A 25,412-nucleotide genomic window follows, 5' to 3' on the forward strand; every position below is an offset into this window, starting at 1 on the left:
CGCTTATACAAGAACCTCTTAAATGTTGTTATAATATTTTCAAATTCGTATTTATGCAAATTACTTAAGTTTCTAGTCATTCAACAGCGAGAAGTTAAAATTGACAACAGTTTGTGAATATAGAGTTCAGATTTGAGAAGCTACTGTACTTTCCCAAAGATAGGCACATTCATTACATTATTCATTTTTTAATTTGTAACTGCTGGAATGTTTTCCTATTATACTCAGCGCTGTTTAAGTTTATGTTCCTAAATGCAACATAAATTTATGTTAACAAGTTTTTTTATTTTGTAAATCATCTCGTGACCCCTCTTAGCTCTTTACATGACCCCCCCCAGAGAGCCACGATCCCCACTTCGAGAACTACTGAGACTGTCTTGGATTTAATTAAGTTCCCTGGGACAAGTTATAGATCTGTCGCTAAATAGTATAGTAGTGCGCCGATCGAATAAACGACTGATTGTGTGGGGAAAAAAACATAAAACTAACTTGAAGGGAAGGTGAAGATGATGGTTATTTTTACGTTTATGAAAATTTATACATTAATATTTAACTTATTTTATTTACACATACACATCTACAGTAATAGAAGCCTATATTAATATTTAGGGGGCGGATGTTGATGAAAAGTCGTCATCTTATTTTTCACATTAGGACGATGCCTATTAATATAGAAATCCTATGTTAATATCAACGTAAAAAGTAATTTCTTACATGGCATTTTTTGACGTTTTTGAACTAATATGAATAGGTCATTTATATATTTTTTCGGCATTTTTTGATCATTTTTAATAATTTGAAGAACTTTTAGATCATTTGGAATGCATTTTACTTTCATCTTTACCGATAGGTCTGTTAAATCATTTTCTAAGCAAATAGATCAGTAGTAATTATCTACTGAATAAGTAAATAACAGTTACATTTGAGTTTTATAGTTTGGAATAGACTCTAAAGTGTATCCCTCATTCCACTGAAGGCTTCACTTCACACAATTGCAGTAATATAAAATACTTGACAACAGCTTAGTTTAAGTGAGGACTTTGATGCTATTGTTCTTTTGTCGGTACGAGGATGACTTTAGAATTTATGTTTGGAAGGAGGAAAACTTTCACAATGTCCTGGATAGAACGTTGTGTCCTCAACTTGGTTCGGAAGGGATGTCTACTGTAGTAAACAGTATTTTTAACACAAAGTTTGCAAGAATGCATACTGCGCCCACAATTTGTGTGTTGTTATTCACACTCCCTCATCTGGAAGATCTGGTAACAAAAGTGAAGCGCGGAAGGAGACGGAGAATGAAGGCAATGACATGGACCACCCCTGATTGAAACACATTGTAAACCCTCATTAAAATCTATAGTTTTCCCTTAAAACCTTCATTATGTTGCATGTTCTTTTCCTTTATCTTAGCCAAATTCCAGTAAGTTGCCTCCTCTCTCCGAGATTTGCAGGGCAGTCATTGAAACAAGGTGACTAATTTTTAAGGAGTTGTGGTGCGAGTACGGTGAATAATATTTAAATGTCATTGTCTTTTAATTTTATATCATTTTCAATTAGTTTAAGGGCATTTTAATGATCATTTAAGCAGATTTATAGATCATCAACGTCCGTCCCCTATTAATATTATTACTTTCTTATGTAAAAATCAGCATACAGAGTGGAAGCAATATAACGCTGCAAATTATAACAGCTTATTCGTTGGATAGAGTGTAACAAAAAATTCTAATGCCATATTAGTCCCAAATTAATACTTTTCTGAAAAAAAAAATACCCTAAATGTTAACAGTGTTTTACTTAATAAATACTATCCATATGATTCTGATTTTTACTCTTATCGTTAGAAAAGTTGATAAGGAATTATTTTTTTTATAGTTTTTTAATAAAATTGACAGTTTTCTAGCAAATTAAATAAAATTATTGCAGTCCGCGTCATCGTTTTTGGCGTGTGAAATAAGTAATGGGAACGTTAAGTGCGAGTGTTTTACATTTGCCGCAGTCAATCTGACAACTCTGGAAAATGGCTAATGTGACGTGTATAGGAAGTGGTACCATTCTCAGCTGCACTAGCAACATGCTCACAAACTGGGCACTATATATCTAGGACACACGCCAAAAACGCTGGAGCCAGCAACGTGTATCGTTATTTCCTGTCTTTAGGAAGTCTGGCAACCCTACTGGAGTGACTAAGGAATAGAACGCTACTATTTAGACCGAATGCGTATATCTTTTCGTAGATGAGTCGGCGATGCGCTGTTGTCAAACTGAACAGACTTTCAACCAAAATTTATAATTAAGGATTCACTTAATTACAAAACGAATAATAGTTTTCTATTTATTTTAATGTATTCTATTGCCTCTTTCTATTGCCTTCTTGTGTATTAGGCCTATATATGAGTAATGTATAACCAGAAATATGATTTTTGTGAAATTATATGAAACTGCAGCGAGTCTTCATGAAATACTCATACATATTTTGCAATGATGTTAAAGCACAACGCCTTGAACACATTCTAACAAATTATCACGTTTACTGCGACGTGTTTGTTAGTCGTCTTCGTGTTCCAAGCATTATAGCACAAAAGTCTTTTGAGCACTCATTATGCATGTAGCATTTACAGTAACTCTTGTGATACACTTCCCAGGCTGGCTCGCAGCAGCCATTTAAAAGGAACTCTGCAAACCAGAACTTGAAACAAAACATCAGCTGCGCAACGTGCATGAGAAGCTGCACACTAACGCACCGGTTCTAAGTGTTCCTCGATACTAGAGCACACAATAAGGTCGTGTTTGTTTACGTAAAGCCCAGATAATACGCAGGAAGTAACAATTACCAAGAATCTGGATTATCTAATTAACATCACAGCGCCGCGCATCTCGTGGTTTTAGTGGTACTCATCTTCCGAATCGTGATTTCACACTGTAAACTTTACGCAATAACTATTAAATTGTTCATTTTATGACATACAAATTCTGTGCATTTCATTCATGACTGTCATTTGTTTTATAGCATTTGGATTTATTAGAACAAACGAGTTTTCACTTTAAATTATGTCTGACGTGCAGTCGTCTTCTCATCAGAAAGTTTCGTCTTTTTTGGATATATTTTAATATAATTATCATGCTAACTTATAAACGTTTAAAGTTTAATCAGTGTATGAGGAGTGTTGAATAAAAAGGCGCTAAGTCCATAATAAATTATTTTTCAGGAGAAGCAAAAAACTGATATCTTCCAAACTTACAGGACTTCATCAAAACTTATAAAACCCAATTGTAGTGTACAGTTAAGACTCGACTTGTAGCTGTCAAACAAACCATTTTTGTTTACTATCACTGCTATCGACATAAATATTTTGGACTTTGTGCTTTTTGAAAGAGCCACATTAAAAATACTTTTTGAAATGAAAGTAGGACTATAGAAATGCATCATTTTATTTGATAACTGTGAAACATATGAGGAGTTGTTTTATGATCCATTCATAACCAAAAACAATGTTCCTTGTGTCATCTTTTCTGTAAAACACAATTTAAAAAACGTACCTCAAGAAAAATACCGTATATAGAATAAAGTATTAATTCCTTTACAGAAATTGTAATACATTTAAATGAATATCGAAGAAATGTAAGAAATGTTATTAATTATTAATACATAGGTACAGGATGCGGCAGAGTAGTTGAACGGTTTTCAAATGAAAAAAAAACAGTGAATATGTAAATCAGAACAAATTTATTAGGCCTATGGCTATGTATACTATTTTGATATTGGTACTTACATTTAGGTATTTCTTTTTAAGTATGTTCCTCAAAATGTAGTCCACCTCTTTCCATGCACTCTTCATTTTGGCACATAACAAAATACAAACTAAGGAAAATTAGTTAGATATGCGTGCTATCAAACAGTTTGTTGATAAAAATAATGAAATGAGAGAAAATTAAATGTATAGTAAGCAAACTACACAGCAAAGAATTGCGGATAGACCTAGAGAATGTGGGCCTAACTAGGATCAACAGTTCTAGAGCACCATATAAGCTCTGAAATGCGATGGCATAAGCAAAAGAAATGCACGCAAACATTTAAACACTGAAGTGGCTAAATATATCTAGTCGAATAGGTAAAAATGCTTTAAATATATGGTGATGATTAGGCTTCGTATTCCAGCTACCTAAAGACTGAAGTTTAAGACACATTGGGTATGCGGTACGAACACAGGTAATAAATACAACTGATAAAGATATAAACAAACAGGTCGTCGCTGCGTGTTCGTGGAGTACAGTCAATTGCCGACATTCTGAAGCTATACTAGTGAACGCATGTTTGAGCAGTGATGTTCATTTTCGTCGTGATCTTTGCAGTGAATAATAACGTGCATTCGTAAGTTACGGAACTTGAACATATGCGAATGTCACTTGAAATTATTTTATATTACAAGAAATTCTTTCAGTCGCACATGACGTTATTGGTGCATGATGTAGTACAAAATATTCTTACTGTCTAATATTTTTTCGTGTTTCATTAGGATATTGCATGTCGCTCATCACTGAAAACCCACTAATTTTCTATATACTTTTCTAGAAATTCCCTAAAATGTAGATTATTTAATTTATTAATTGGGATGTTGGCACTGGACATCATGGTAGGCTACACAAATCTATGCTAAACGTCGCTCGAGTTAATATATTCACAATTTTCAGATTTTGATGGTACCGTCTACTGTTTCTTTTGGATTACGTTCAATACACATTGTGTGCCTTTTGGTATTGCATTGTCTTTCAGTGCACTGTTTTTGTCACTTTTATGTTTATTTTACACAATTTATAGGCCTATGTAATGTGTTTTTTTTATTTTAGTAGGTTATTTTACGACGCTTTATCAACATCTAAGGTTACTTAGCGTCTGAATGAGGTGAAGGTGATAATGCCGGTGAAATGAGTCCATGGTCCAACACCAAAAGTTACCCAGCATTTGCTCAAATTGGGTTGAGGGAAAACCCCGGAAAAAAAAAACTCAACCAGGTAACTTGCCCCGACCAGTAATTGAACCCGGGCCACCTGGTTTCGCGGCTAAACGCGCTAACCGTTACTCCACAGGTGTGGACTATATGTAATGTTGTCTATATCGATAGTGAAAATATTAGTTCAAATATCCTCAAATATTCCCTGCAATATTACACACTTGAGCGTCTTACCTAAGATATTTTACCTATGCAATGAACTTTGAATCAGCCATAAAGATGTAGTTACATATTTAAATAATGCCACTAGTAAGAGCAGTGATCGATAAGACTTCTCACTATGACTGCGTCCCGGTTTTGACTTTCTAGAGAAAGAGGGCAGAGGATACGTAACTATTTTGTATACGAACGTACCTGTACCTACGCTGTGACGTCATACATTATGTACTTCGAATCAGGCAACTTCATTCCAGTTTATTGGTAGCTGGAATACGGAGCATAATAATAATAATAATAATAATAATAATAATAATAATAATAATAATAATAATAATAATAATAGTGGTGGTGGTGGTGGTGGAGGAGGAGGAGGAGGAGGAGGAGGAGGAGGAGGAGGAGGAGAAAGTCTATAACTGAGGTAAATCGACTTGCTAAAAACTATTTTAATTACGTATACCGTAGAAGAAACGGGAAAGGAAACGTAAGACTTCCGAAGTGATTGTTTGCACAACTCCAGTATCAATGGACTTCACAGTCCAATGCTGATGAAAAATCTTTGCCATTGAATAATTTAACTGTGAAGTCACGGGGCAATGTTTCACGTAGATTTATAGCTTCCCAATCTAGCATCAAATGAGTCAAGTGTCATTACTATAAACTACAAAGTAATTTGTTAATATACAAGGAAGGAAGAAAATTGCAACCAAAATAAAATGGGATGTTTAGTTCAGTGCTAAAATTGCCGGAAGAATGAGCATTCCATCATTTTGCCAGCAATTTGTATAGAACACTGTTCAGAGAAGTAACAGGTCTTTTTAAGAGTATGTGAAACCAACCATTCGTATCTGTCTAAACTCTGGAGGAACATTTCTCTGAGAAGAATTTCCAAATAAGACTACTAGGTATAAAAAGGCACTAAAAAAACTACGTTTCTGTCAGGTAAGAAATGAGTTGTGCCATGAAAACACAGTAATTACTATCATGAAACTAAAACTCGGGCTCTGTTCCAGCTACGAGCACAGGAATTAGAATAACTGTCTGCTGTCAGATTTTTTGTCACCTAGCAATCCAACAGGGATGTAATTTCTCATTTGTTTTGTTGCTGTCTTTAAATTGAAGAATGCACGACTGTCTAAAAAACGGGAGTGTTCCGAGTAACATCGTTATTTTACTGAACATTATCTAGACAAATGGGTTAATTGGGATTGTCTAGCATTTGTTGGAATGACTGTCAGGGCAGGATCTATTAAATAGATGATGATTCGACATAAACCGTGACGACAATAAATTCACATTCATAAGGATGGATTGGCGACTACGGTGTCGATGAATAGGCGACAATGGTGACGAATTGTTGAAATGGGTGAAGATTGAGTGGCTCAGTGCCAGAGTTGCCTAAGCCACAATTATACTCAAAAAAGATATTGAAGTCTAAACCTAGACCTTGTTTTTAAAACTATATGCTCTCAATTGGAAATTATTTCTCATTTGCTCTAATCTAATATTTATCTAGTACATCTACTTTAGCACACATATAAATGATAATTTACAGTCATTTTATGCAGAAATATGCGGCTAAAAATTTGTGGTTTAGGTAACTCTGGCACCGAGTCACTCAATTTTATTGACGAAATGGGTGAAGATGAATTTTATTGACGAAATGCGTGACGATGAATTATACAGACGAAATGAGTCACGCTGAATTTTTTTGACGAAATTGGTGATGGTGAATCAACTAAATTGGTGACGGCGAATTGACTGTAATATTGACTATGACTATATTTTTCACCTTATACAGTTCCAGTTGCTAGAAATTGGAACTCGCTTCCGAGTGATGTAAGGGGTTGTTAGACAATATCTTCATTTAGGCCAAAATTACATAAATTCTTACTTAACAGATTAATTACTGATTAATATTTGTTACTTATAATGAAACTAACATCTGTCCATTCTTATTATCATTATTTTTTCTAAATAGAATACAAAACCTCTAATAGCAAAACTTCATTACATTAATATTCTCATTATATAAATATATCTTAGATTTATATTTTTCTCCCTGCAACATAGTTCTAGTAAACTTATATTAAATTAATTCTCATCACTTTACTAGCTATTTCAAATTAATTATAATTGATTGAATTAAATTAGCTCATAAATTAAGTACTTGATTAACTAGCGGACTTATTCGTGTTAATTATGTAAGTCCGCTAGTTAATCAATTACTTATATTCAAGTGTTAAAAGTAGTGTACGCAAGATTCAAAATGGATCATAAATTAAGTTACTACTTTATCTTATAGATTTATCTAAATTTAAATAAACATGTACTAGTCGTTAAAACTTAACTGAAGAATATTGCTGGAGAATCTTTAAGTGTAGTGTAAGTATTCGTAATTTAAATATGTATTGTATCGAATGAAGCTGATTGAGTGGAAGAGAAGGCCTTGTGGCCTTAACTCTGCCAGTGAAAGTAAAACATTCTGTTCTATTCTATGAATTGAAGTTAATGTTGACGATGGATTGAAGATAGTGTTGACCAACATGAGGATGTATTGTGTGTTCGATATAAGGGTATCGTTTTATCATCATCATCATCATCATCATCATCATCATCATCATCATCATCATCATCATCATCATCATAACTATTAGTGTATAGTTAGTACCATTATTTTATTATTATTATTACTATTGTTATTCTTATTATTACTATTATTATTATCATTATTACTATTATTATTATCATTATTACTATAACATTATTATTATTATTATTATTATTAATATTATAGGAAGGAACGGCGAATGTTGGGTTTGCAGTGAAAGACCTGTCCCTGGGGCACAACACTTATGTATGTGTGTATTAGAGCAAGTGTGACAAACATGGAATTCAATTTTTTTTTTGGAACTTACATGTTTTGAATACTGAACGTAAAGTATCGTCCTATTTATTGCTGAATGTCCTTATAAATGGTACACCGGACTTAGAAGTTCGTAAGATGTTATGAAATGTTTGAAAGAAAATAATTTCCTCAAAATCTAAAATATTTCCTTCATAAAAATGGAGGTACAAACATGGAATACTATTAACAAGTTATAATATTAACAAAATTGCAAAGTCAGAATGACCTCTACTATGAAAAGCACATAACAACCATTCAGCATGTTCATTAGAAGGTGTTTTCCCGATCGTAACAGTGAATCCAGATGAATCGTCTCTTACATCTTTTCTCGAACTTGTTTTACGCCTTCTTGCAATGTCTTTTCATTCCACTGTTTTCTAAGTTTGTAGATTTCCCTCCTCCTACAGGTGCCAACACTAGTAAAGAAACAGAAAACCGAAGTATAAATATGGAAAACTAATAATACTAGTATTATATATTTGTGACACACTAAACTTGTAAGTCATAACTTAAAAAAAAAAAAAAAAAAAAAAAAAAAAACATACTTTAAAACCGAACTCAAACATCCATTGCTATAAACGTAGATTATTTATCTTTAAGAATGTAGATCATTAATATTTCTAACATTCATGAATAACAATGTAGGCTATATTCAAGAAAAGAACTTTTCACTTTCCTCAAAAATGCAATAATGATAAACGTTTCAACAGTTAAGATTTTAACTGCAAACTAACGCATTCCCATGAAAAAGACGAGAGTAGGGGAGACTGCTGTACCTTTAGCATAGTGTACCTTTGAACATTTTTTTTATTTTTTTATTTTTTGATGCTACCTACAGCACTCAAACTGAAATAGATTGTAGAGAAAGACGCTAAGTAGCTCTGGTCGTAGTTTTGGTTTGATTTATTGCAAAGTGTGAGTTCTGTGGACAAAATATTTTTTTAGTACCAAAAGTAAACATTTCGTTCATTGACATATCTTTTCTAATACAAAATCAGATTGTATTTGTTAATATCTTTCAAGCACAGTGTGTCCCCTATCATCTGGTGAGTAACGACATAATATTTTAATTTCCATGATTTATTCGAATCTCTAGTTTAGAGAGCCTTATTTGTTTAGACGTGCATCCTCCTGTACCTTTGAACACAAAACATCTTGTACCACGGAACATGTTCCAAGGTACACAATACTATTGATTTTTGTCTCTCTTTTATTTTAAGATCACGTCACGAGGTAAGTCTGGAGTTAGGAGGCACCCAATTGATCCAGATGCCTTGAAGAAAGTTGTTGAAACAGTTATTGCTCCTTCACTAAATACAATCGCAATCAGAGAAGCCTGTTCTGGTTTATAATGGCAAATACATTTTAAATATGATTGTCAGTTTTCACAGCTATATTCCTACCTAATTTCCATGTGTTCCAATTTACAAAAGGGTATGTTCCAAGGTACATGAACCTGTTGTACTTTTGAACACATTACATATCCCTTTATTTTATTTTTTAAATCATTAATACATGTGTAGAACAGGAAAATACATACAGGAAGTTGTAAAGGAAACTTCTATAATTATTTCAAGCTTTCTTTCATTTAAAAAATTACATTTCCCAAAATAAAAAAAAATAAAATGCGAAAAGTGTTTAAAGGTACAACAGTTTTTCCTATCAGTGTCTAGTAATAGGCTATGGAAGACTTCCGCTAGAATGCAACACATCTCAAATCGTATATCATACTATTTCATATTTGTACCCCCATTTCATATTTGTGACACTTCCCTCATTATTATTATTATTATTATTATTATTATTATTATTATTATTATTAAGTTATTATCATCATTATTATTAAGTTATCATTATTATTATTATTATTATTATTATTATTATTATTATTATTATTATTATTGATGAGCGGTGTGTAGCAAAGATGTAAGAGGCGAAAATTTCTATAAATTGTAACTTGTATTAAGAAAATTAACTTGGTAAATGTCACTGAAAACTAGTGTTTATTTATGAACGAGTTTAATAAAACTACTATCGTTTAATTCATATGAAAACAACTGTGTTCAAGTAACGTTTTATCACACACGAATTTCATTTTACGAAGTGGAACGGACTGAAAGATTAAATCCTGTTCGACAAGCATCACTGTTTTATTATAAAGGAAAGTGTTGACACAAACGATTGTCTATTTCCGGTTTCTCTTGCATAAAATTTCTACTCGAGTAAATAAATCTGCATCAGGAGAGTGGAAGTATATTACTGATCCTGTTTTGATTTCTAGTCATTTCATCAACAACAGGTTTGAATTAAGATAAAAATTATTGATTCTATGTATTCAGTGTTTGTAGATTTCGTTCTGTTTTATGTTATTTACTTCCACGACGATCTTGCTGTAAGTAATAACAATTGAGACACAAATCTGACTTCTGTAAGAGTTGCGGACAAATCCCACCTTAGGCATGTCATTGAGACATCTAGAAATTTATAAGTTTTTCCATTGGAGACAAAGAATTTCTTCGTGGTAATGAACACTGTAGAGTCTTAAAAAATATACGATCGAATGAGGTTTCTTATTACACCAGTTCATTACCTCTTCTTTCAGTTCACACCGTAACCAATCAATTTTGAAACGCTTTCTTCCTTCACTAATCGTTCTTTCTTCATTTTCTTTATTGTTTTCCTTTGAATTCTCACGATCATTAAATACTTTCCTTAATCTATTAAACATTATGCAATTTTTTCTTATATAATTACCTGAATCACACATGTTTAATATATAAATGAGAGTGTAACATGATACAATTTTGAAGCGAATGGACAGAAGTTACATATTATTAGGCGACAGAATGAAGATTAAGATTAGGTGAACAGACAAAACTTAGTCCAACAGTTAAAAATTACTAAACCAAAGGACGAAAGTTGCTAAGATAACAGGTAAATAATAATCACTAATTGGAAATATAAAATAATTATTAAGCGAACGGATTAAAATACCAAAAAAAACTGATTAGATTTTCCAATAGAAGGAATCACAATTGCCAATTGAAGACATTAGAATTACCGATAAAACGTATTGAAACAGTAGACCAATAGTATTGGAATTTGGCGATAAAACGTATAGGAACTGCAAACAAAACATATTGGAACTGCCTACCAGACGTATTGAAACTGCAGATCAGTCGTATTGAAACTGCCGACAAAATGTATTGGAACTGTCCGCAAAATGTACTGGAATTCCCGACAAAGGTTATTGGAACTGCCGACAAAAAGAATTGAACTGCCGCCAAAACGAACTGAACGGCAGACAAAACGAACTGAACTGCCGACAAAAGGAACTGGAACTGCCGACAGAAGGAATTGGAACTGCCTACAGAAGGAATTGGAACTGCCGACAAAAGAAACTGGAACTGTCGACAAAACGTATTGGAACTGCCGACAAAACGTATTGGAACTGCAGACAAAAAGAATTGGACAAAAGAATTGGAACTGCCGACAAAACAAAATGAACTGCCGCCAAAACGAACTGAACGGCAGACAAAACGAACTGAACTGCCGACAAAAGGAACTGGAACTGCCGACAGAAGGAATTGGAACTGCCGACGAAAGAAACTGGAACTGTCGACAAAACGTATTGGAACTGCCGACAAAACGTATTGGAACTGCCGACAAAACGTATTGGAACTGCCGACAAAACGTATTGGAACTGCAGACAAAAAGAATTGGACAAAAGAATTGGAACTGCCGACAAAACAAAATGAACTGCCGCCAAAACGAACTGAACGGCAGACAAAACGAACTGAACTGCCGACAAAAGGAACTGGAACTGCCGACAGAAGGAATTGGAACTGCCGACGAAAGAAACTGGAACTGTCGACAAAACGTATTGGAACTGCCGACAAAACGTATTGGAACTGCCGACAAAACGTATTGGAACTGCCGACAAAACGTATTGGAACTGCCGACAAAACGTATTGGAACTGCCGACAAAACGTATTGGAACTGCAGACAAAAAGAATTGGACAAAAGAATTGGAACTGCCGACAAAACAAAATGAAAATGTTGGAATTGTCAATCGTATGTATTGGAACTGGCAATCGAACGTATTTGAAATGCCAATCGAACGTGTTGGAATTGTCAATCGAACGTATAAAATCAAACGGATTACAATTAATAAGCGAACGGATTAAAATTGTTAAGCGAACGGATAACAAATTATGAGTAGGCATACAATTACCAAATGAATCTATTATTATTATTATTATTATTATTATTATTATTATTGGCTGAAGAAATAAAGGTTATTGAGTGAAAGGATAAGAATTATTGAAAATAAATCCATGGCGCTACAGCCCATGAAGGGCCAAGACCGACCAGCCGGCTGCTGGCCTCACGGCCACATGCCGAAGCAGAGGTGGACGATCATCTAACCAGAATGGAGGTATCGTGTGGTTAGCACGATGATCCCCCAGCCGTTATAGCTGGTTTGCGAAACCGGATTGTCGCTACCTATCGTAGCTCCCCAAGTACATCACGATGCTGGGTGGGCACCGGTTCCATACATTGGCCGAAATTTCATGAGAAAATTTCTTCCCTCACGAGGACTCGAACCAGCGCTCATTCCGTATCGCGAGTCCTAGGCAGGATGCCTTAGACTACGACGCCACGGCTCGGGACCTAAGAATTATTAAGCGAAAGAAAAAATTATGAAGTGAATGGTTGAATCCTAATATATACTGTATGAACGGAAAGAAATTAACAGCCAACCCAATCTGCGGAGCGAACAGCCCAAGAAGGGCCAAGGCCGACCAACCGGTTGCTGGTCTCACGTCCCTGTGCCTCAGTAGAGATGAATGATCATTTAGCCACAATGGAGCTATCCTGTGGTTACACGATGATTCCCCCAGCTATTATAGCTGATCTTCGAAGCCGGATTTCGCTACATATAACACCCCAAAGTAATCTCGATGCGGGGTGAGGACTAATCCCATACATTGGCAGAAATTTTATGAGAAAATTTCTTCCCTATAAAGACTCATTCCGTAACTCGAGTCCAGGCGTGATGCCTAGACCACGATTCTACGGCGCTGGACAAAGAAATTTACATGTAAAGGAATACTATGTACCCGTAAGAAACATATGAATAAACGAGTCCTCCGATGTGCCTCTGTGAAAACCATCGCGCTTTCCATTCAAACGGTCCGTGGTTCGATTCTGGTGTGAGCAGTAGGCCTATAATCTACCTTCCATGTTGTATTATGAATATGGTGTCTACTATTAAGAATATACTGAATTCCCCCTTATAGCGCATAGACTTGTAAATCTGTTTCAGAGGAGTAGTTTAGCAAAATAATAAAAAAGAGGAACAAAAAGAAAGAAAAAGGAAATATACAGGGTGCATCAAAAGGTAAGACCAATTCTTATGAAGGTGATAGAGGACATAATTTGCTGCAGAAAGTGTTAATACCATTTTTCTGAATTCGCCTCCGTTTTCGAGTTGCACTTTGACAAACGTTCCTTTGATTGTCATACTCTATAAACCCATTTGTCGTTTTATTTCGTTGAGTATGCTCTCTTGTGATTAATGCACTGTGTTTTTACAACCTAAATGCGGTTACCCAACTTAAGATTAGGGATGGCCCAGTTTACTGAGCGACTCAGTCTCCAGATTTAACATCAGTGTACGTCTATTTATGGGACTTCGTGAAGGAATGTTTCTACAATTCTGAGACATGAAATAAAGATGAGCTAGTCGCAAATATTCACACAGCTACAACGGAGACACGACAACGGAGAATGTAGAACTTGCAACGCGAGGTGTGCGAGACCATTTTCAAAGTCTATTCCAATAGATTGAAATGATATACCAGAGTAGTTACGCTTATTGAACTACTTAGGCCTACCATGATTATTTAGCGAAATGAAGAGTCTGTAGAATATGACATTCATAGACAATTTTATCAAACTCGAAAACGGGGACTAAGTCGAAAAAATTGTATTAATATATTTTGTAGCAAATCAGTTCCTCTCACCACCGCAACGATTGAACTTTCCTTCTGATACGCCCTGTATAAAGACTGTTTTTAACAACTTCATATTCACATAAATGCTTAATATCAATAATAAAAGACGTGGCATGCGTGAAGTTGTTACGACATCCCTACAGCGCAGTCGATGTCTTTACAACTAAAAGAAGTTTTCATCGCTCACTACATGACAAACAAGAAGAGGATGCACATTATAATATTATTTTATTACTTGTCAAACCTGCTCGCCCATCGGTTGTCAAGCTCGAACTTCGTGTTTACATCCAAAGATGCGTTGAAGTAGGAAGGCTCTACAAGTCTACATTGTCAGACGAGCTTGAAAATACACTCCGCTGTCAAGGTTTTTAGTAGGTTATTTGACGACGCTTTATCAACAGCTTAGGTTATTTAGCGTCTGAATGAGATGAAGGTGATAATGCCGGCGAAATGAATCCGGGGTCCAGCACCGAAAGTTACCCAGCATTTGCTCATATTGGATTGAGGGAAAACCCCGGAAAAAACCTGAACCAGGTAACTTACCCCGACCGGGAATCGAACCCGGGCCACCTGGTTTCGCGGCCAGACTCACTAACCGTTACTCCACAGGTGTGGACTCCGCTGTCAAGATTTGTGTCCAGCACTATGGTAATGTTTCGCCTTCAAGTAGAAAACCTTGGATTAAGACCGAAAACATTACGTGTTCGTTTCTCTAATTTATTGTAACGTCTGCTTTTCTACAAGGATTTTTTGGATTTTTTATTGTTAAAGACGGTGTACATCATTACATTTTTAGCATAATTAAACTTCCAGCCTCATCAGTTCACAAGTACGAGTATATATATAGTCATATAGTAGAGATATATTTCATTTCATTTATTGTATTCAATAGATCTTACATTAGCATCGAAAAGTTTTAAGATTTGGAACAAGTCAAGATTTTACAAGATTGCAATTTTTTGGCGAGATGAAATGACAGCGAGGATTCGTCATAGATTACCTGGCATTTGCCTAATGGTTAGGGAAAACCTCGGAAAAAACCAACCAGGTAATCACAGTCCAAACGGGAATCCAAATCAAGCCCGAGCGCAGCTCCGGATCAGCAGGCTAGCGAGTCTGCCACTTAGCTACATTGGTGGCTCTACAAACAAATATACAGTACATAGCAAGCAGATGATTCAATTTACAAACCTAAACAATTATCATCAGTTGAGCTATACAAATATAATACATAGCAAGTAAATTAATTCAATTTAAAAGCATAAACAATTCAATCAGTTGAGATATACACAAATAAATAATATACAGTAGGAAAAGCAGAGATCCAAGAAACTACTGGTTTGTTGAAATAATCAAAGGTGAAATCACCAGCTAATTAAAGCTCATAAAAACTGTTGTCAAATGGCAATTGGCATTTGTAATATGAAAATTAATTTCTTTGCAGATGAGGAATGGAACGAACAGCCGTCCGAAGACTCGCTTTTCCTGGTGCAGCCCACTGCTGGGGGCCGTAGTTGCAGCAGTAGCAGCTGGAGGGGCCCGGGTGCTGACCTGTCGCTCCCCAGAGCCAGGCGCGTGCACAGCAGCGGCATAGAATCGCCCTCGTCGCCGTCTTCACCCGTCGCCAATATCTCAGGTAACAATATTATTATGATTGCGACCAATTTTAAGGCTGATATCCGAATTATTCTTTCTCCTTTTCTTCCCTTTTCTTTTTCTGCATATTTCCCTTATTTCCATTTGTTCCTATTGTACTTTTACCTCTTCTTCTTCTTCTTTTCCTGTTTCTTTACCACCTTCCCCTCGTAAAACTTATTGTTTCTTTATCATCCACTCTTTATCTAACTACTCCTTCCTGTTTCTTTACCACCTCCCCCTCCCCTATATCTTCTTGTTCTCTCTTTGCTACCTCCTCTTCATCTATCTCTTTCCCCTTTTTCTTTACCATCTCTTTCACCTCCTTGTCTATATCTTTTTATTGTTTCTTTCCTCGTCCACCTCTTTCTTTACTATCTTCTTCTCGTCGTCTATCTCTCTCTGTTTCTTTACAAACTCGTTCTCGTCTATATCTTTTTCCTGTTTCTTTACTACTTCCTCGTCTACATCTTTTTTCTTGCTTCTTTACCATCTCCTCTTCGTCTATCTCTTTATCTGTTTCTTTACCACCTCCTTCTCGCCTACACCTTATTCTTGTTTCTTTACTACCTCCTCTTCGTCTACTTTTTATTGTTTCTTCGTCTACATCTATTTCCTGTTTCTTTACTACCTCCTCTTCGTCTACCTCTTTCTTTACTATCCCCTTATATATATATATATATATATATATATATATATATATATATATATATATATATGTGTACATCTTGATTACACAACTTTTAACACTGTATCACTTCGGAATATGTATTATATGACTTTGTGTTAAATTCTATCGTACCTGGTTTACATGTTTCGACCTGTTATTGGTCTTCTTCAGAACTGGTCGTTGCTGGTCTTGGCGCCTCTTGTTTTGTTTCCTCTGGGGGTGTGTTTGTGTAGTACACACACACACACACTCTCTCTCTCTCTCTTTGAGTCCACATTACACTACACAAACACACCTCCACAGGAAACAAAACAAGAGGCGCCAAGACCAGAACGACCAGTTCTGAAGAAGACCAACAACAGGTCGAAACATGTAAACCGAGTACGATAGAATTTAACACAAAAAAGTCATATAATACAAATTCCGAAATCTCTTCTTGCTTCTTTACTACCACCTTCTCGTCTACTTCTTCCTTCTGTTTTACCACCTTCTCCTCATATACATTTTTCTTGTATCTTTACTAACTCCTCTTCGTCTACTCCAGTATTGTCAGAGTTGTAAGCTCCAATACCGGTTGTGGAGCTAGATCGGAGCTTGAACTTGTTTATGTCTGTGGAAACACCGGAGCACGCAACCAGTCTAGTGGAGCGCTCCGCTCCGTTTAGTCCCTGTCTGACATCGCTGGTCTACTCCTTCTCCTGTTTCATTAACATAGCTTCCTTCTACTCCTCTACTTTTTATTGTTTCTTCACAACCACCTCTTCGTCTACATCGTTTTCCTATTTCTTCACTACCTCCTCTTCGTCTACCTCTTTCTCCTCTTTCTTTACTATCTCCTCATATACATCTCTTCTTACTTCTTTACTACCACCACCTCGTCTACTTCATTCTCCTGTTTTACCACCTCCTCCTCACACACATTTTTTTCTTGTATCTTTGCTAACTCCTCTTCGTCTAAATCTTTCTCCTGTTTCTTTGCATTTCCTCCTCGTCTACATCTTTTTCTTGTTTCTTCACTATTTTCCCCTAGTCAACCTCTTTCTCCGTTTCTGTACCACCCCGTCCTTCAATACCTCTTTAAAACTGTTTCATACCACCTGTTGTCCTACTATTTCTTTCTCCTGTTCCTTTATCCTCTTCTCATCTTCTACATGTTAATGACATCTAAGTTCCCATGAACCTTTTTAAACTGCTCCTTTTCCTCTAGTTCTCATTTTGCTCCTTTTCCGACCTCCTGTCTTCATTTTCCTCATTATTTTCTACCTCCGTTCTGTTCATATTTTCCTTCCTCCTTATACTTCTATCGTATTATGTTTAATGAGAAGTATTTCACAGTTTTCTCTTGCCGCTTCTTTCAAGAAATTAATAACGGGGAATTACCGAAGAAATATGGGTGGAGGGAAGTAGAATAGTGTCCTGAATATGTAGTTCTAACTGGATGAAAAATGAAATTCAGTTAACGTCTTATATGTTAAACGTAAGGAAATATGTTTTCGTTATATAATTCATTATAGTCTCACAATAAAATCCAACGTTATAATAATTTTCTAAGCATTTCATACATTATTAGTTAAAGAAACAAAATTATTGTACGGTAATCAAAAAGGCAAGTTATGCACGAACAAGCTTTGAAGGAAAATATTCATAAAAGCTCAAAGTATCTACCGTTAATGAGACAGTTCAATCACGTGGATTCCTGCAGGGACGCCACCAGACCTTCAGGCCTTCAGGAGACGTCGTCCTGCAGAGGAGCGGCAGCGATCGCCTTCTCCTTCCTCCTCGGCCCACAATCACGCGATCAAGAAGGGGTCGTCCGGCCCGCTGTCGCCCAGGGACCGATTCAAGGACGCCAAGGAAAAGTTCCTGCTGCTGGAGCGGGAGCGTCTGGAGGAGCAGGAGAGGCTGATGCAGCGTCGCAGGAACTTGCAGTCCTCCGAACCTCCCATCGCTCCTGCAGTGATGCCAACCGCTGGCAATTCCAGGGGTGAGTTCATTTTCATAGAACTATTTACTTTGTTTTCAGTAAGTACCAGTAGCTTTAAAGTGGCATCAAATGGTAATTTATATACAGTATATCATCATCATCATCATCATCATCATTACTATCATCATCATGACATAGATTCAAGCATCCGATGCCTGTTTCTTTTCTCTCAATGTGAAAATTGATCCTTACGTCTAGTCTCATTTTTTCCACTGATCCGTTTAACAGTCGGATGGTATTCCAGTACCTGCCGTAGGATTCTATAAGTTGGCATTCTATTTAAATGTTAAATAACTCTTCTCGGGCTCTCAGTCAGGCGAGTTGGATTGTTACTTCCAAACTTCTTCCGGGAAGAAGATGGTAGAACTAACCATCGAAAGCTTGGAAGCAACAATCCAATCACCTGGCTGAGACCCCGAGAAGAGTTATTCCATAGCCAACATTGAGAAAGCCTCAAATCCCACATTATTTAAATGTTGTTTCCAATTCTTTTGATACTTATGAATTTCGTTTACAGTGTTGTACATTTTTAGTTTCTCTCTGATATTTTCATTTATCTGTTTGTCTAATCTTGTAATTCCAAGCATTCATCTTAAGAATATCATCTATGCTGCTTCCAATTTTTGTTGATCTTTCTTTTTTTTTTTTTTTCATTGCCCAAATTTCGCTTCCGAAGAGGAGTGTTGCGTTAGCTATGTTGCCTTCTAAGTATTCTTTTCATTTGGTTTTATTTTTGTAATTTTAAAAATCACTCCTTGTGTCTGAAATTGATGGTACTAAATACTGCAATTCTGTTACTTGTTCAATAATAGTTTCAGGTCGATCAATTTTACTCTTTTCATATTGTTTCCGTGAATTCCCATAGACTTGGTGTTAGTTGAAACTGTTATGCCATATCATGACACCGTACGACTCCAATTCTGTATAAAATCCTTTACATTAAGAACCCACCTGTTTCGGTTCACTAAGATCGCAGCTATGCAGGTGCTCTAGGAAAAGACCCATCAAAACGACAGTACGACAAATAGTACGCAGTGTTATGTAATATTTTCTTGAACACTAAGCATAAATTACATCTCCATATATCAAAGATTCATTTTCTTTTGTTTTATGAGCTGTAATATTTTTAGAACTTAAAGTTTGTAACAAACTTATAGTTTTATTCTGTTCTGAAAGAAAAATAATTAGTACTTTACAAAACGTTCTGATGAGAGTCGTGCCTGTATCATAATGACTCATGGATTTTACGTAAAGTTTTTTTTTTCAGAAGTCGCCTTTTTTTTTTTTACTTCATATGTAAGTAATTTATTTCTATTTGTCTTTGGAGTTTCAGTGAAAATTTTAGCCCAGCAGGCAGCGACATTATAAATCGCGTGGGAACACTAACATTATAATTACTTGCGACACGTTTAAAATTTTCGCCATTTTAAATTCGAATAACTTGCAGTTTTTGTTGCACGTTTAAAGACGTCCGCTTGACAGATATCTCTTACCGTCTGTGATGTGCTCAGTGCCAGTACATGAACTGAATGGTATCATCATTGTTTACTAAGGCACGGTACACTTACAACCACTCATAGAATTGGCGTTACATGTATTTCCGTGCAGTTAAGTTTAATTGGTAAGCTGCAATATTTAGGTTCTCCTTCGAGTCTGCTAGCAATATCTGCTCATCGGCATATACAATAGCGCCTAATGCTTTGTTTCTATTTTATTTAATTTCTTGCAAACCTTCTGCCTTCCATGCTTTTATGATTTTGTGTATGTAAATATTGAGGAGAACTGGGACAGCCTTGTCTAATACCTTTACTGTTACTATTGGTTCGGAAATTTGACCATATAAATATTTTATTTTTATTTGTAGTGTCTTTACAAATATTCTTGATAGCTTCAATTAGTCCAGGCGGTATTTTATCTTCTTTCAAGATGGTCCACAAGAGTTCTCTATTTACTTTATTGTAAGCTTTTGATAATCAATAAATAGTAAGAAAGTGGATATGTTAAATGTTTTTATCTTACCTAAAATTGTTTGGGTGGTGAATTCTGCATCAATACAACTACTTCCTGGTCTAAAACTACTGTACATTGTTCTTCTTCTAGGTGTGTGTGTCAGTGATTTAAGTCAGTCTTCTCTTTAAGATGTTGGCATATATTTTAGACACTGATGGTAAAAGTGTTATGCGTCTATAATTATCAAATTTATTTTTAGGATCTTTTTTACGTATGTTAATTATTAATCCTATTTCCCAGTAACATTATATAATATGTATAATGATTTATCATTTATAAGTTTATTACTTATATTCGAGAGCAGACAGCTATTCACTACAGCTCGAGTATTTAATCTTAGACGGTTATTGTCGTTCAAATTTTTCTGCTCATTTGGAGATACTTTAAGGACCGACACCGTTTCAGTAGCCAATGGAGTAACATTTCAGCGTATTTATTGAACTTTTCTTTACAACAGCAGACAATATTCAAGATGATAAGATGATAGGAAAAAATGCATAGCCTAAGTAGAAAAGAGAGGCAGAACGCGAAGTTCTCTCAGAAAACCTGTCACACAACAGTTTAGTTCACAAATTTCACAGGGTTTGCTAAGTAACGAACCCCGTTATACTTTGTTGACGAGTCGAACTCCTGATTTTTATTTCCAATTGGAGTATATGAACGGTCGTTCGCACAGGAGTGACTTTTTTTTTTTTAATGAAGAATCTAATAGTCTAAGTTTGCTGTGGATCCACAAAGAAAATTAAATATTTTTGTAACAATGGAGTCCAATCTTTCATTACCAACTATGCTAATACGTTATTAGTTACTAAGCCGTTCTTCTTAGATGTAACGAGAGTGCTGTAAGGAGAAGTATAACTATAGGCGCTGACTACGTGAGTGTTCTGGGTCTCAAACACCCTATAGATATATTTTATGGGTACTCGAAACTCATTGTATTTTTGAGCTGAAATTAATTTCGATTTAACTTTCGTGCCACGATGGGTGTGAAACAATAATTTAAAAAATTGCGTTAGCTATCGAACGAGTTATTTTTCAGGAGAGATTAACTACCCTACCGCAAATGAACCAACGTTAAATTTGCTTATTTAATGACCCATTATTTCTGTAAATACTGAAGATATCACCATGAAATTTGTTATAGACTAAAGACACAAGGTTTCTCAGAAAAATGTAGGAGATTCATCAAAAATATATTGTGTAGAAAATATTTTAATATTTTAATAATGTAGATTTTATTGTTATTTTTATGAAAATTCCCAATTTTGTCTGGAAATATAAATGATAGGAGGATGCAATTTTAAGCACATATTGACAACACTACAGCAATGAAATGGACACACATTATGAGGTATGGTATGTCCGTTATTAGTTTGATCATACAATTTTTTTTTCACATAAAAAATTACGAACTAAATCCAACATTATGTTTTAAAAAATCGTATTTTTTAGAATTTGTAATTATTTTATAAATCTTTCGTCCGTGTTTCATTACAATCCTTGTACCTGTATCCTGTAAAAAATAGTACATATTTTCAGCACGTAAGTAGTGATTAAATAAGAAAATTTATCATTGGCGGTATAGGGTACATAATCTCCCATTCTACGCTCTGTACGGCAGCATCCACTAGCATTCTCAGTTGAAGTCGATATCGACTTGTATTATTATCTTATGATCGTATACTCTTACAGATTGTTTTAGAAAGTGGGCCTAATTCAAAACTTGCAACTCTTTCTGTTGCCGACCGAAGAGCAATAAAGGCGTTTCTTCTTGGCATGAAACTTGGCTAGTATTAAACGATTTGAAGTGCATAAAAGAAGCTCCTTACTTAGGTCCTGTGTCATGGTGTGTTCCTTTGTTGAAAAAAAGTTAATGTTACAGGTTCTATGCCAGCAGTAAGCTCAAGAAAATGCAAGCGGCAAGAGTTTTACTTTTGTTGATTTAGTTCAATGCCAAAGTGTGAGCACGCATTGAAAAAATTAAGAGTCGGAGGCTATGAGTATAACGATAACAGAAGCTCAAATTCCTTCCTGTACAGGATGAACCAAAAGTTATGGCATTAATTTCGGAGTTATTCGAAACATTTCAAACAAAAAAGTTTAAATACAATTTTCCTCGTTTTTCCTTCCTTTTCGAGATACAAAATTGTTCTACATGAAACGTTACATAGCGTATTTTGAGAAAGCCATTGATTTAATTCAGTTTAAGAGAGCAGTGTATTATCATAAATTATTGAAAGAATTTTAGTTTTGCCCTTTAAATATGCAGAAATTTGATTCGAACAAATGTAATATTTTAAAATTCCTTTTCAGAATGAAAAGTTACATTTGTTCAGATCAAATGTTTTGCACATTTAAAGCACAAAACAAACTCTTTCAATTATTCATTATCATAATACTCTGCTCTCTTAAATTGACTGAGCACATTGGAAATTAATTGAATGACTTTCCCAAAACATGCTATGAGATGTGTCATATAAAACTATTTTTATCTCGAAAAGGAAGCAAAACGAGTAAAGTTGTATTAAACTTCGTTTGAAATATTTCAAAGAATAATCCACTAAAATTAATAACATTACTTAAATTCCATTCTTTATAGCCATATGGAGGTCGTCTTGAACCTGTAGTATTGCTCTTCTGCTGGCTATTTGTTATGAACTCCCACGTACGACTAGGAAGTTACCTGCCATCAGGGCCCGGCGCTATGTCGGGGCACTGGGAGTGCAATAAGAGAAAGTGATATTATTGTTGCATGTATTATATGAAAGTAGAATACTAACAGAAACTCGTGTTCCTTCCATCGGTATACAAAACTTGGTGGATCTGCAACTTCCAGGTAGAGTAAAACTTTCCAATAAGAGAATTAAATTTTTTCAGTAAGTGAGAAATATCCATTATTAGAAAATCTGTAGAAATTAATGTATTTCTATGTGAGCTAAATTGCACGAATTATTTGAATTACGTAACAGGATGGAATATTTGAGATATAATTCCTAATTTATGTACATTTTTACTTTTTTATGTGGAAGTCATTGCTGCAATTATTTGAATTCGATATTAGTTTAAAAAAAATGTGGCTCAAATATTGAAGGAAAAAGTACCAGATACAGTAATTAACTAAAATGGTTATATCTCGCAGATATTTTAAGATAAATTGAAAATATCTTATATTTTGCTCCTAAAACATATTCCTTAAAATATAAGGAGAATAATTTTGATATTGGCTTTCAAGATAAACTATAGACTTTATGAATTAATTTTAGAGGTGCTTTTCTATAGAAATATAAAGAGATATTTTTTAATGCAACAAAATAATAAATTCCTGTCCCAGAGAAAAGTTTCCTAATAACTAATCACCAAACATCATGCATGTAGCATTACTAGTTTATAAGATAAATTACTTCTGTGTGAGAATAAAGCACGAAATTAATTTTACGAGAAATTGCAATTAAAGGTTACCTCCTCAGCTCTAAAAATGTTATATATATATATATATATATATATATATATATATATCTCCTTACATTATGAGGCCTCGCCGTCCTCATTGAATAATAAAGACTATATGAGTCAACATGTAGATACCTATTATTATATTATTGGAGAAAAATTCGTTCCGGCACAGGGAATCGAACCCAGGACCTCTGAGCTTTGCTCGCTAAGCGCTCTTTCCATCTGAACTATGTCGAGATCCGATCCACGGTGCCCGTCGATGATACAAAGGAGCACAGGAGGAGAGTTCGGCCGGCACCTTCGTGATCGGGTCTCGGCTTAGCTCAAATGGAAAGAGCGCTCAGCGCTGGATTTGATTTCCGGTGACGAAACGAATTTTTCTCCAATAATAGGTATTTAAAAATGGCGTCAAGAAAGCTAAGAAGGCTATAAAACACTCATTAAATTTTATGTAATATAGTTTTCACGTATCAAATATTATTTTAAACCAAAAATAAATGTTTTTGAGATTTTACTGCTTTTCCAACATATTCAATCATTCTTTTCCCTTGAAAGCCAGAGGTTAATAAACAGAGTCGCAGCAGCTCACATGGACATGAATGACTATTAAATTTTATATAAAAACAATATATATACTTTTTTAAACTTAATTTTAACAAATTATCATTCTCATATAGAATGATTACATATACAATAAATGAATAGTTTATTAATGTCATGAGCAACAGTTTGTTGCAATAGACATAAAATATACTAAATTACAAGAGATAATATTTGACATAAAATATAAAAAGAGATGAATACAACAATACAAATGAAATACATTACTGTTAATAATAAAAATAACCAATACTAATAATAATCGTAATAATAAAGAGCAATGCAGCTTATAAATTTAGAAAATTTACATTGGAGTCAAGAAATTCACTAATACTGTAGAATGGACGGTTGATTAACCAGTTATTGGCTACATGAAAAAAAAACTGTGTCATGAATTGATTGTTAATAAAACTAATGCAATATTCACTCCAATTTACATCACTTTAATCTGCTTAGTTTTAATATTAACTTATTTCTTCTCAAAAATTAACATATATTTTACCCGTAAAAGTATTTTAACCTAACAATTTAAAGTATGTAATCTGCTTAACGTGTCAAACCTTATTGTGATTACTGTGTTCAATATAAATTGTAATAATAGAATCTGATGTTGCTTTATATAAAAAGCGAAAATATTTGTTAAATTATGTATATATACATACATACATACATATACATATACATACATATAAATATACATACACATACATATAACTGTACATACATATACATTACCGGTCAGCTATGAAAACAACTATATACTTTATTTCAATGTACAAACTCATCGGAAAAACTAAATAGACCAACAAAATAAATATTTTCTCTCTTAGCATTATGATATGATAGAATATTCAAAACGAAATCCCTGTTTTAACCACAAATCCATAGTTGTGATAGGTGATCGAAAACTTTTGACCGGTAGCGTAGTCACCTAATATAGACAAATATTATTAAGAAATTTGTAGTA

At 34.7% G+C, this 25,412-nt stretch overlaps 1 protein-coding gene across 3 annotated transcripts in view; it reads left to right on the forward strand.

Annotated features, from left to right (window-relative positions):
• Positions 1-25,412, forward strand: part of LOC138697996 (uncharacterized) — a 500,028-nt gene that overhangs the window by 457,652 nt on the left and 16,964 nt on the right. For all 3 annotated transcript variants that reach the window (XM_069823660.1, XM_069823671.1, XM_069823650.1), the window contains 2 exons: positions 15,538-15,729; positions 18,101-18,382. In XM_069823660.1, the coding sequence (XP_069679761.1) occupies positions 15,538-15,729; positions 18,101-18,382 (474 nt within the window). The remainder of the gene's footprint in view (positions 1-15,537; positions 15,730-18,100; positions 18,383-25,412) is intronic.

Source organism: Periplaneta americana, chromosome 1 (assembly GCF_040183065.1).
Source record: "Periplaneta americana isolate PAMFEO1 chromosome 1, P.americana_PAMFEO1_priV1, whole genome shotgun sequence".
Lineage (NCBI taxonomy): Eukaryota > Metazoa > Arthropoda > Insecta > Blattodea > Blattidae > Periplaneta > Periplaneta americana.